This window comes from Aspergillus uvarum, assembly GCF_003184745.1.
Source record: "Aspergillus uvarum CBS 121591 unplaced genomic scaffold BO82scaffold_137, whole genome shotgun sequence".
In the NCBI taxonomy this organism is placed as follows: Eukaryota; Fungi; Ascomycota; class Eurotiomycetes; order Eurotiales; family Aspergillaceae; genus Aspergillus; species Aspergillus uvarum.
This window is the reverse complement of record NW_020291434.1, coordinates 1-12620: the sequence shown is the minus strand read 5'-3', so window position 1 is coordinate 12620 and position 12620 is coordinate 1. Positions and strand designations below refer to the sequence as shown.

The 12620-nt window shown below is 48.2% G+C and overlaps 7 protein-coding genes across 7 annotated transcripts; 4 read left to right on the top strand and 3 right to left on the bottom strand.

Moving 5' to 3' along the window:
• Positions 1 to 357: 357 nt before the first annotated feature.
• Positions 358 to 763, top strand: BO82DRAFT_33408 (uncharacterized protein). Its single transcript, XM_025633247.1, has one exon. The coding sequence runs from the start codon at positions 475 to 477 to the stop codon at positions 694 to 696; it is 222 nt and encodes a 73-aa protein (XP_025485563.1). The 5' UTR covers positions 358 to 474; the 3' UTR covers positions 697 to 763.
• A 625-nt stretch (positions 764 to 1388) lies between these two features.
• On the bottom strand, positions 1389 to 2315 carry BO82DRAFT_408076 (uncharacterized protein; the record flags this gene model as incomplete). The annotated part of the gene is made up of 4 exons (XM_025639667.1): positions 1389 to 1539; positions 1597 to 1930; positions 1992 to 2147; positions 2198 to 2315. The coding sequence occupies 4 exons, from the start codon at positions 2313 to 2315 to the stop codon at positions 1389 to 1391; spliced, it is 759 nt and encodes a 252-aa protein (XP_025485562.1).
• Positions 2316 to 2803: 488 nt separating this feature from the next.
• On the top strand, positions 2804 to 3789 carry BO82DRAFT_370274 (uncharacterized protein; the record flags this gene model as incomplete). The annotated part of the gene is made up of 3 exons (XM_025637204.1): positions 2804 to 3200; positions 3303 to 3331; positions 3394 to 3789. The coding sequence occupies 3 exons, from the start codon at positions 2804 to 2806 to the stop codon at positions 3787 to 3789; spliced, it is 822 nt and encodes a 273-aa protein (XP_025485561.1).
• A 1685-nt stretch (positions 3790 to 5474) lies between these two features.
• BO82DRAFT_370273 (uncharacterized protein) lies at positions 5475 to 6000 on the bottom strand (the record flags this gene model as incomplete). Its single annotated transcript, XM_025637203.1, has 2 exons — positions 5475 to 5946; positions 5981 to 6000. The coding sequence occupies 2 exons, from the start codon at positions 5998 to 6000 to the stop codon at positions 5475 to 5477; spliced, it is 492 nt and encodes a 163-aa protein (XP_025485560.1).
• Positions 6001 to 7291: 1291 nt separating this feature from the next.
• Positions 7292 to 7459, top strand: BO82DRAFT_298901 (uncharacterized protein; the record flags this gene model as incomplete). The annotated part of the gene is made up of 1 exon (XM_025632006.1): positions 7292 to 7459. A coding segment is annotated over one exon (168 nt), but the record flags the coding sequence as incomplete, so codon positions are not given.
• A 2959-nt stretch (positions 7460 to 10418) lies between these two features.
• On the top strand, positions 10419 to 10963 carry BO82DRAFT_33319 (uncharacterized protein). Its single transcript, XM_025633210.1, has one exon. It carries the CDS (start codon positions 10544 to 10546, stop codon positions 10904 to 10906), a length of 363 nt encoding a protein of 120 aa, XP_025485558.1. The 5' UTR covers positions 10419 to 10543; the 3' UTR covers positions 10907 to 10963.
• On the bottom strand, positions 10915 to 12620 carry BO82DRAFT_396896 (uncharacterized protein). Its single transcript, XM_025638873.1, has 2 exons — positions 12054 to 12620; positions 10915 to 11996 (listed from the first exon to the last, which is right to left on the bottom strand). The coding sequence occupies exons 1-2, from the start codon at positions 12296 to 12298 to the stop codon at positions 11021 to 11023; spliced, it is 1221 nt and encodes a 406-aa protein (XP_025485557.1). The 5' UTR covers positions 12299 to 12620; the 3' UTR covers positions 10915 to 11020.

Below are 12620 nucleotides of genomic sequence, written 5' to 3'. Positions count from 1 at the left end.
GGCGTCACGTGCTCCAATTTCCCGCTCGACCACCTGCAAGCCCCACTCATCGTCCCGAGTGGGGACTTCCAGCCTCCTCATTTCCCGCTGCGTTCCTCTTCTCGTGCCGTAGGTTGTTGCATCCCAAATCATTCCTTGCCTGGGCGTGGGCCTTGATCAACTCCATCTGCTGAACGTGTTGCTCTCTCTCCCCGGTGTGCTTGCTGGCTATGTTGTTCAACTCATTACCTTTTCCTTTCATCTCCCAGTCCACTCTACCAGTATTCAATCTGTCCCATGGGTCAGACTCACTAGCGCCGCACTATACTGCGCCAGTGCGTTCCAGGCCATGCCGTGGTCGTCAATTGAAGCAGCACCTTTGATCAACATCCTCTGATTGTATCCTTCTGTTCAACTGCTGCTCAGCAACCGATCAGCTCAGCAAGGGTTGATCAATTTAGCCCCGTGACCTCCGAATACTTCATCTCAGCTCCTATGCTGTTCAGTTCAACACGAACTCTTGGAGTGGCCAGTGCAGCACCGGCTGTTCAACCCATCCTGGTCCAATGGCAGAGTCCAGGAGATCAATTCATAGTTGATGTGCAGACGCCTTCTTGCAACCAGGTTGCCCAGCGTTGCTTGATCACGCCCCTTCTCTGTTGCATTGGGCTTACCGCATCCAATGCACTTGCCGGAGATAGTGGGCACCCCCGCTAACTTTGCAACTTATTTCCACAATAGCACTACTGCTCAGCAACCGATCAGTTGAACACGTCGGTTGATTGTGTCACACAGTTGATCGACTGCGCCCAATTAACTCCCAACATGGGTTATCTTGACTCTGATGCTACTCAATTCAACGCATAGTTTGGGACGGGCCAAATCAGCACCGGCTGTTTAACCATTCCCGATACAACGGCACTGCTCAAAAGGTCAACTCTTAGTCGGAGGGCAGACGCCCTGCCGAAGCCAGGAAGCCCGGCGTCGCTCGACCATGCCCCATCCTTCCTCTGCTGTTGCATCGGGATTACCGTATTCAATGCACTTGCGGGAGAGGTGCGCACCCCCGACGACTTTGCAACTTATTTCCACACTGGCACTGTCTACAAGCGTTAAGATGAGCCACCGAACTGTTTACGGTCTGGACCTGCTCTAGGGGGGTAGGTATTTCGTAAGTAAGACAGTCAATTCATCTTACGGCCTCTCATTTGCCACCTAATGACATAAAACCAATTTCCTGACTCTATGTACCATGTCCTGCCCGGCCACCGCGGCCACTGGTGGAGTAATGGAGCATGTGCCGCTCTCGAATCTTGCTTCTGGATGGTATTGAACTGGCTCAATCTAGCATGACCAGCATCTCTTGGTGAATAGATTCGTTATCGGTCGAGAGCTAGGCCCCCACTTGTTTAGATGTACTTGCTCCACAGGCCTCCAATCGTGTCCGTGGGAAGATAACCGATCAGAGGTGCACTGGGTGCCAAGTCTTGCCCTGCACGGGTGCAGAACCCCATTTCTCGCAGAGCTTGGTTCCACCAGGGTTCCGAGACGCCTGCCTCACTGCAGCACTTCAGCTTCATCCAGCGGCTTTTGTGTGGATGGGAACCGTTGACATACCGGCATGACTGGTACTTTTCTTGCACCCGTAGACTCAACTTACCCAATCCGTGGACTAAGACCAGATACGTTGGGACAGGCCACGAACCCCGGCAGTGGCTCACCGAAATCAGAGCCGCCCCCAGGACGGATTGTGCATAGACAAACGGGCTGTTGACGTTCTTGACAAAATTCCGAGTAGGTCCCATGGTTCCCAGCAAAAAGATCAACGCGCGAGTGTACACAAACCCGTGCAAGGGCATGATGCTGGAGTGGTAGTCCATAGCGGTCTGGGTGATGTAGGCGTGCAGTACCAACGCCGACCTCATGAGGGAACCGGCCTGGTATACGGGACCTGCAAATGATCAGTGAGTGGACTCAAGAAAAGCAGCCTCGGAGCGCTGGGAGTGGCATACGGGTGTGGGGGGGATAGCCATTAGGAAGCCCTTTCACCAAAGCCAGAGAGGTAAAGGAGTGCACCCAGCATGCGATTACGGCCCCTCTGCCACACCGCGGGGTGCGGTAGTAGAGCACCAGCTCAATGAGGCCTGCGAGAACATGCCAGAAAAGGGCTACAGACACCATTAGCTATGGACCGGCCTGCACTTGAGTACTAGCGAACCTGGATGCCGGGGTCGATATGAGCGGGTCTTGTTGCACAATTGATAGCCGAGAAAGACACCATAGAGACCTAGGATCAGAAGATCAGAGTCATTCGTGTGAAATCGCGCTGTTTCCATGGCGAAGCGGTTGTTGCTAGATGGCTGATTGCATCGTATCACACCGGCACCGCATCATTGACATTTATAGTTATGTCCAGGGGTCGACAACCAGCCGGCGTGAGATCTGACAAAAAGCCCAACGGCTGTTTCTCAGTAATTGATACTGTAAGCACCAACACTTGGACGAGCGCTGGTTCTACAGAAAGCCGTCACTTCACGCTACACCCTGACAGGTTCGGCCACAAACGGGTGATGAGACCGTCCCCAGCGCCTCTTGCAACTGTGCAACAGCCTTGCGCTTGACCCATCGATTGCACAATTGAGCGATAGCGCTTAGCGGGATGAAACTAGTCGTTTCCAAGGCGTAAGCTCAGATCTCCTCATACCAAATGGCTGTCTGTAGCCGAAGTTCAGACGAGCCACAGTGCATTAATTCGATAAATGAGCAGACGATCCTTGCCCATCACTGCAACATCTCATCATTCGTTGCTCTATTTTCCTTGGTCATGGAGTACCCGGTAGACCCACAAGGGCAGCAAGAGGATCAATTCTCCGATATCGCGAATTTGTGGGACCGGGCAGTTGGAGACGTTCTTGTTTGCTTTGCTGGCCTCTCATTCGCAAAACAGCCACCCGTGGCCTCGTACCATGATCTGGAGCACGGCTCTCCGTTTGCCGATCAGAAATACGCCGGCGGATTGCAGGCTTGTGTGATCGTTCGGTATCATGAGAGCCCCATCGGTAGGTCGAGCTCTCCCGAGGACTTTGCAGCTGCTGACCACGGTGAAGGAATGTACGATGAGCTGCTTTGGATTCCAGGGGCATTCCGGCATCCAGGCAATGGCAAACAGGCCTATCGTTGTACGAGGGCGTACGTATCGAAGCCGTTAGCTGTGCACAGTGGTAAGCCACCCCGTGTTGTGATCTGGTGGCCGAACAAAAACCCACAGAACCTGCAATAGAACATGATACTGCGGCCAGGCTGACGAGCTCATTTTGATATAGGCTGCAAGAATTGGAATGTGCCCAAGGCAGTAAGTGAGCCTGATTCTCCCTTCTCTTGTGTTCCTCGACTCTGATACTTCGGCTGGTTCAGTGTGCCGTCTTTGAATTCACGCCAGCGCAGTCCGGCAATTTTCCATACAGTCGAATCACAGTGTCACCCTACCGCGGTGGCGAGCCATTCCTTGACCTCACATTTCAATCGACTTTCTTCACCAGACCGTTTGTGACTCTCAACAGTCGGTACTTTCCGCTGAACTTAGACTTCGACTTCCCTCCCCTCCCCGATGATCCAAACAATTCCAGTGAAGGTTTGGTAGGAACATCTGAGTGGCGCCGTGTCCACTTGGAAGTGGCGGGCAAGGCTGGCATAGTGAAAGCTTCCGGAACACTGGGAGACGGGAAATCGCTGCCTTGTCTCGGGGAAAGGGCACATTGGATATGGCTGAAGCAGGCACATATTCGGATTGAGAGCCCTGCCTTGCTCTGATTCTGGTTCGCCTCACATGTCAGCTAGGGTGGATCAGATCATCGAACCACATTTTACGGCATCTATAACGTTCTGGAGCTATTCGCTCCAACCATCAGTAGTAACAAGGATTTCCTCTACCAAAAAGACGCCAGTTTTGGTCACAGTATGCCATCTATCCTTGCCATTCGATAGATGACATGCTTTGTTCCTTGTGATATACCATGTCTATTTGTGCTTCAACACAATCTGCATATTCTATTGATCATAGATTTATTTTACTCCAGACTTCAATACACAATAGAGATCCGAGGAACAGATCCATCCATTTGGTTATATTGTTCTCGTCAACCACAAGCTTGACGTCCTTTACTACGCACAAGTCTATGCTTCTCACCCCTAGTCAGAGGTCGCCGTCTATCAATTATCCGAGTACCTAAGCTTTGGAATTTGCTGGACATCGCGTTCCGCTGTTATCGGCTAGCGGTGGAGAAGACTGGGAAATCAAGGATTTCTTGATATCGATGAACGTGATTTTGGACCCGATCTGGCTGTCTGAATTACAACTATCAGATGATCAGCAGGAGCTGCGGGGAAGAGGATTTTGGTTTGGATGTCTCATGATCTTCACAGAAGACGGGTTCTACAATAAAACAAGCACATTGCTTTATGATGCACAAAGCCATTTTTCATCGTCTATCTCTCGTTGACGTGATTGTCTTTTTGGGGCTCGTGACCGCTCCAAAGTCGGTCGAGGTTCCAGTGTAGAGCGGTGAAAGTCGAAAATCAAAGCTCGTCTAAGCTTTTTTTTTTTCAATGAACATTCTCAGGGCGTGAATATATAGTTGTGAATGATTCTTAAGACTTTGTTCCCTCTACATCAACAGTGTTAATGATACTCAGCGCAGCTATGCTGCGCCATGTGCATCGGTCAATGTATTTGTCCAATTGCGTGTTGTGTCAACGCATCAGATCGATTGGACAATCGGATTTTGGAGATTGTCTGTGCTTCGACGATGGGGCATGACGTCCGGACAGCAGCAATGAATACACCATTAGGCTGCAATTTGAGTAAATATTATTGAGTGCACGTTGAGCGTCGCGAGTTTAAGCCTGGCTGCTATGCTTTTTTCCGGGATACGTTGACGACTGGTTCTTGATCAGAGAGAGAGGATGTGACTTAGCTGAAGCCCCGTTTGCAGCCTGTTGCTTGGTTCGGACCGGGGCAGCATACTCTCAGATGGTGAAAGACCTAGGAATCATAAAACCCGGCGAGTCTCGTTGTGATGGGCCAGGTATGAAACCGCTGCCCTTTGAGATGCATAGATAGCGCGCTTGGTGGATGTTTTGTGGTGCACACGACCCCTATCAGCTCTTGCAGCTTACCACATACAGTATTATCTGGCCTCTTCACCCTTGTTTAATGCACAATAAACCGAGAATAATTGGACTGCCATTCCTGCTCCGCGGGCAAGTTGCCGCCAGCCACTAACTAGAGCCGACCACGAAATAGTAAGAAACAGGATAAACCCCACGAAAGAGAGAACATATGCAAAACCCAAGTGACGAAGTACGATGTAACAGAATTTAGCACGTTGCTCTGCTAGGTCGGCTAACGTCTTGGCGTTATGCTGCCCCAAGCCCAGATTGCATGTTATCAACGATTGTTATATTGTGCGACATCTTGCAGTGCGTTCAAAACAGAATCAGGTTGAAGCGGTGAAGGTCACCATGCCGTTGTCCGGAGAGTAGGGTATATAGCCGGGCGTTATGCCTTCCTTTTCAAGAGCGGCAAAAAGGGAAGGGGTTAGACCGGCTTCTTCGAATGAAAGGTTGACGAGGGTTCCCCCGTAAGATGGCTCAAACTCCAAAGATGTAGAACGAATGTCGTCCGCAATCCTTCTTCGAAGAGACTGTGCAATGGCAGAATCTTCATCGGTAACATCTCCAGTCTGCAGATCCTGCAACCACAAATCCCGGTCGATCCAGTTTCCATCGGCAGAAGGTGGAAGGTGAATTATGCAGACAGAGATGATGGTTGATTCGGCGCCACGAACCGCACGCGATCGAACGCCCGCGATCCGCTCGGCTTCGTCCAAAGCTTTTCCACCTGGCGGGCTGATCTGGACGGTTCTTGGTACGACACCATTTGACATGGGACTTTGGCTGAAATCCATGCTGGAGTCGGATCATTAGTCAAATATAAACATACACAAGTGACAACACATACATATTGTGAAGTTTCTGCTTGACAGATCGACGACGAAGAACTTCTGCTCTGTCGCACTTACGAGGGAGGCCCTGGTTCTATTTATACCTTTCACGTCGTCTTCAAGCTACCGAGCGTATCGGCTGACTAACGCTCAGCTTGAGCGAGCGCGAAAGGCTGGATCCGGTTGCTCTCAAGACCCACTTAAGCCTTCCAATGATGAGGCTGAACGCAATCGCTCAGACCATGCTAGATATGCAGAATAGTACTTATGTTCAGGCCAATCGAGAAAAAGGAAAGGCTGCACAGCCGCTTTCCCCCTCGTCAGCCCGCCTTCCTACGGAAGATAATAGCTCATGTTTTCGACTCGGAACTACGATTAGGCGTGGGGGAGTAAAGTCTCGCGCCTACATTCACTTGATTGCTGTTAGCGCGCACATGGCTGAGACAACAGTCAATTCGACTCCTGAGCATCCTGTAGCACTTGACCGCTGTACTAGGACCTTCAAGCCATTTTAGTAAGGTTTCCGAGTCTTAACTATCTACATATTGATCGCAAAGCTCACAACTTCAGCTTCGGAACAAGTTTCGAATTGTCGGGCATATCAGCTACTTCTGTTCGATAGGAACAAGGCACAATTTTATGTATCATACGATAAGGTTTCTAAGCAAGCGCCGACCAAACATGCCCCCACCAAGTCCATTCGGTCACAACTACGGCAAGCCCTGACCCATGACAGTTAGAACCGTCTTGGGTGCTTAACTAAATTCTGGCCAAGAGTGATAATGAAGGCCGCTGCATTTCTTAGATTTTCCATGATCTTTAAAAGAAGATCAAATATTTCTAAAGATTGCTCCTGTGAAAAACAAATATTCTGTAGAACGGTCGATTTAAAGGTCTCAATAAAAGGGGTGAATGTGAACGACGGGTTAGCGCTCATAAGATGTTATAATAAAAAGAGCGCAGTACAGGTAGATCAGTTCTTATTGCAGAGAAGAGGGGCGGTAAAAGTCCCTCAAAGCAGAGAAACTGTCGTCGTGGTTAGAGACGGACGAATTGTTTGACGTTGTCGTACTGTTTTGTATTGTCAACTGACGTTACGTATCCTCTTATCGTTCGTCGTAAGAAAGACATTATTGATATCAGGTGAGCCACAATGTGGCGTAATAGAGTAGGTACACTGCATTTGTTGTAAAAGGAACACAACCGAGCGGTGAGCCTCAGCATCACCGCTCAAGTAGCGGCCCCGTGGGCGGTGAACCACCCAGGCGTTGTATCAAGCCACGCAATTCTAGTCTAGTTAAGATAGTGGCGACAAAAGGGAAAAGCCTTCGTCAATTATACATAAAGCTTACAAACACAGCAAGCTGTGTGACGCTAATCTCTGCCTTGGCATTCGCATTCGAAGAAATGGTCAGATGACCACATCCCATGCCGATTCGTTGGATTCTGTCAGGATTCGCGTTTCAGATGGTAAGTAGATATCCGCTAGGAAACATATTATCCACCACCGGTAGAAAAACAGACGAGGATTTTGACGACCCAGCTACAGGTGAAAGTCCTGATGAGGCGAACCCAATCATAACCCGAGAAGACAAGGCGATGACGAACGTGAACGGTTGTGAATTGCTTGTTTGCGACAAGCATAATGCATGCCTTAACGCATTGCTAACAAGCTTTCGAGTAATGAATCGAGTATAGGTGCTCTATTTGCCACTTTTAATCCTCCGGAGATCGATCATTTTGTTTCTATCCTCAAGTATGGTTTGTCGTTAACTTTAGGGACAAGCTGATGATCAGGCCTCGTTTTCTGGTGGGAAATATGAATCTTTACTAGTGCAGCACTATAGAGCATGTCATCATGATGACTTAAAATGAATACCTCTGTGCCCTAAACCTAATCAGATCTTTGATGCTAGAATTAAAGCGGTGGCTTTATAGTCTCTCGACTCAAAGCATATTTCTCTGGATACTTTCCAACATCATGCAAAATCGGTTTGAGCAAGTGTATTGATGCATATTTTAGCTTTCACGACTGCCCTGGCACACTACCCGACTACCAGTTAAAAAGGTGAAGACCGCGAGATCACTAGTTACGGAATCGGGTACGATGAATGGAACCGAATTTTCCAAAACTCACTTGGCGACAGATGTTTTCAATCGTCCTCGAAAAAAGATATCGTGAAGAACGACATCACGTGTCAAAAGAGGCAGCCTGACTTGGATTACTCATCACAACCAGGGGTGAAGCACGTCTTCAATGAGGCACGGTTGCACAATCGTGTGACTAATGATTATACCTGTCATTAAACGTAAGGTGGGTTGCGGGCTTTTTCAGGTGGACAATCTATACCCAACTGACATTTGCGTCTCTAGTCTCACTATCTACTAAAGCTTCCCAAGTATAAGCAGGTAGAGCACTCGAATGCCATTTGCTTTAGTGCTCCAATCCCTCTATTCAGTTAACCAACCATGTAGATCTCGCGTTCCTCCGCATACTCCATCCAGGCGGTCGCATTACGCTCGGCAGACACTAGTCACCTCTGAAGCGCAGAATGTAATTCTGGAGCATCGCAGCAGCGTGTTTGTCCGGCTTGACCTTGAGAGCGGACGAATCCGACAAGTGAACACTACCACCCAGTGACCAATTTGGGGAGGCTAGATACAAAGAATAATGACAACTAAGGCTGATCTGAAGGCTTCACAAAGAATGTTAGGGATTGTCCGTTGATATCTCTCTGGGTCGCTCGGGTCTTAGTGTTGAAGAGACAGATTCGTTACTAGGGAGGGATAGGCGCGAATTGCCAATGCTTGGGGAGCTTCAAAAATATTACCCTTTTCGATAAAGGTTACCGGCTTTCTGGTACAAAAACAGGAACGTGGTTGGAGGAGGTCGGCAAAATCACCGATAAACGTATCTTCGATGATCTAGAGGGGCCTTAGCATTTGAGTGGCAAACTCGTCCGCTGTCGCGCTGGTCCATAAGCCCTTTGGCTTATGCGTACGCGGTTTTCAGTCGTCTCAGGTCATAATAATTTGCACAAATGCCCTGCCAACCTAGGCTCCGCAAAAATACACCCGGACCCTTACTTGAGACCACTAACCTATAAATGGCTAAAAAGTATTCGGTAATGAGATTTCGTGACGTGTAAAATTCGACCTTTCATAACCGCCTGTATCAGAATGTCCTTCTGTGCGCCATAGACTCAGGACCATCAATTGTCTACTATTGCTAAGACGCATATATCATCAGGAATGAACCTGAGAGAATCAGATCTTTAACCGTGCTACTCTGGAATACAAAGATACCTATCACCTCGGTAAACGAAGGCTCAAGAATTCTATCACATGCCAATTCATTCTCAATTTTCTAGGCCGTAACATAGAATCATCAACTCAGTATCGGTCGTAGCGCCGCGAAAGACTTCGAGATGTCGTATTCTGGTAACTCTTCCATATCTAGTGGATGAGCGATCAAAGCCAGAGCATAAGATTGGAAAATTCACCATGCAGAGAAAACAACAGAATCGTTGGCATGATTTTCAACCACAAACAACAACCTCGAAGGACTTGAAATCATACCGTAGCTTATCGGCAGGGGTTGAAGCTCTCAAAGCCTCCTCATAGCAGGTGAGACAATTCTTCAATATCGGAGTTTCGCACACTAGGGCCCTTGTGAATGTTCCCTTTCTCGGTTCTAAAGTGGCGATAGAGGGCAAACAAGACGCGTAGTTAACTTCTGGTAAATCGATTCAAAGGCACTGTTACTCTTAGCTCATTATGTTGTGCTTCGATACTGTAGTTTGGGCATTAGGCAGATTTCTGGATACATATTTCACAGTCTGACATAAGAAACTTTTACACTCGTTCCCTCCTTTGCAATGATTTGTTTTAAGATGCGTATAGAATTTCGACGTCGTTTGAAGACCGTATCAGCCCCAGCAATGTCTTCGTTAAATGGTGCTTGCTCGACGACAAAACTAGCCGAGGTGTCCCCGGGATCGTGTAATGCGAATCGACGGATAAGTATCTAACTATGGATTGTTTCCCTGATGATGACCAATCCAATATCACGTGAGAGCGCCGCACAAATCTGGGATCCGGTTGTCGAAGAAAAGTGAAATTTGATGGGCTTTCTAAACTTGCATATGGGAAGGAGAATGAGCGGTAACACTGATTTCTTATTTTTATTCGCTTCTCCTGGTAGGTAAAGTTGGGATGGCTGCCTGCCCCGCCCACCGCAGTAATCAGATGGGTGAAAACTGCGTGAGTGGGTCAACAGGAAGAACGTATTAATATTGGGCAACAAAAACATTTCTTGGAAAACCCCTCCACTAGATACCTTTTTTTCCGCGCAGACACTATCACACGTTCTTATTCTTATTCTAAAGGTGTCGAAATATATTCATCTCAAGTTAGTCGCCATTCGCCGCTAGTACTTGCTATTCGAGAGCAAATGTATGTTATGTCACTCCACGATTCTAGTTCATTGCTAAAACTTTTCACTCGCAGCGAATAGCGACAACCCCGCAATCCTCAAAACCGTTCCTGAGGCCGGTCTTGAAATGAAGCTGGAGATACCGAATGAGTTTGTAGCTTTCCTTGAGGGGGCAGAGTGGGAGAAACGGGGCAAGGATACCTCAATCTGTGTCGACACAAATCTTGAATCTGAACTGGGAAGATTGACATCGACACTACCAGGCTTGAAGGGCCATGATCTACAAGCTTGGAAGACCACAAGAGGCGCAAGGATACTGAAGACAGCGGCCTATCTTATCCCTATTCACATTATCAGGGGAACAGCTCAAGTCGAAAATGGTCCCGTACTCACTCAAGGTTCGCAGCCATTCTACTTTGAAGACGAGATTGTTGTATCTGGCTCGCTTTACTACGTCCTCGCCTTACCCCCAGAGCCGAAATCAGACTGAGATTACCTACTATCAGGGTTACAGAACAAAGCCACATATATTTCGATAGTACCTAATTTGATGAGCCGAATTCTTGAATGATTTACCCTAATGTTGTCATCTGACTGCTTCATACTATGTTGCTGCAATGGGGCGTTGATTTGACAGGGACCATTGGTATGCTCCACTTTCGACTGAAACTATGCCGTCTATCGAAGGCCAAGGGACCCTGGGTTCGGCAGACGCAATGATCGCGTCTACCGGATTGCAATCAGGGTCGTAACCATCCATGCCCCTAGGCCAAGGAATTCGAGGTTCCGCAGACGCTATGATTGCGTCTATTGGGTCGGGGCCATTGTTGTAATCGTCGGTATATACAAAATTGCCGACTACTGGTGCAGGACTAGGTCCACGGGACCCGGCTTGGACTCCGAGCACTTGAATCTGTCCTTGAGGGATAGCTGCCTCATCGTATGGTCTCGGAGTTCCGTTTGATGCTCGGCTAATCGAATCTTGCTGTTGCCTTATTGAGTCGAAATCCATATCGGTCGAATTATGCGACAGTGAAAATCCAGAGGTTTGATAATCTATGGCTGAATTGGGTTGAGCGCCGAAATCACGTTGGCAACAAGCATTTAGTGTCCAGGAATGGGAGGAATTGTTGTTGCAAGGGTTTGCTGTCCGGTTGTTTGGAGGGTCTGATTCCACTCTGCGGCATTCTAAAGGAAGCGCCACCTGCTTAAGACATTGTCTTTTCGCAGATGTTGGATAGAGGTCACACGCTGATCGCTTGTTAGAGGTAATCGCTTCTGCGGAATTCGAACTTGGTTCGTTGTCTAGCGTTTCCTCATTCCTGCTCTCGAGATCGCCTTGGCTGTCAACCAAGTCGGCTGACGTGTGATAACACAATATGGGTTGTTGAGGATTCTCCACTTCGGAATCTATGGTTTGTGCTTCTCTCTCTCTTGATTCATGGACGAACGGAATCTCCGAAGGTATATGCTTGTAGACTTTCCACAGAGCGTCGGTGAGTATTTTCGCCCACTCTGCTTGAACTGGTCTCAGATTCTGTCGTATCAGTTGGACCTTTGACAGTTTGATCTTACGCCACCTACTAAAGTCATCAGTATGAAAAGAACCCGTATGAAAAGAGTAGGAATCAACTCACTTTATCCAATTGGGCTTTGAGATACGGAACAAATCGATGAGCTCGAAATTTGATAGCTTTTCCCCGCGATCAACTTTCCAGACTTCCGCCCGAGAAGGTTTGTGACCTAACACGCGTTGGAGAGCCACGCTTCTAATTGTCTCACCCTTTCGCAAAGTGCTTTTTGACTTCACAAATTCATTCTCAAGCAGTTGAACTTGTTCGTATAATTTAATTTCAAGCAGCCTCTGGGTCAGATGGCTCATCTCAGAATGGTTGCCGAGGACTTTCAGCAATTGACTGACAATATGGCCATCTGTGAGCAAGGGCAGTTTATTCCAGAAATATTCAGGATTTGCACCATAGGTGGCTATGAAGCTTTTCGCACTGCTTTCAAATTCTTGAGTGAAAGACTCGTAAATTGACTTCGAATCCGGATCTTGTAGGATTTTCTGAATGTCGGTCTCTTCAGTAGTGGTTTCTACAGTAGTGATCGCTTCGTGGTCGGTCGCATCGTGGTCGGTCGTGTCGGGGTCGGTCGTGTCGTGGTCGGTCGTGTCGTGGTCGGTCGTGTCGTGGTCAGTCGTG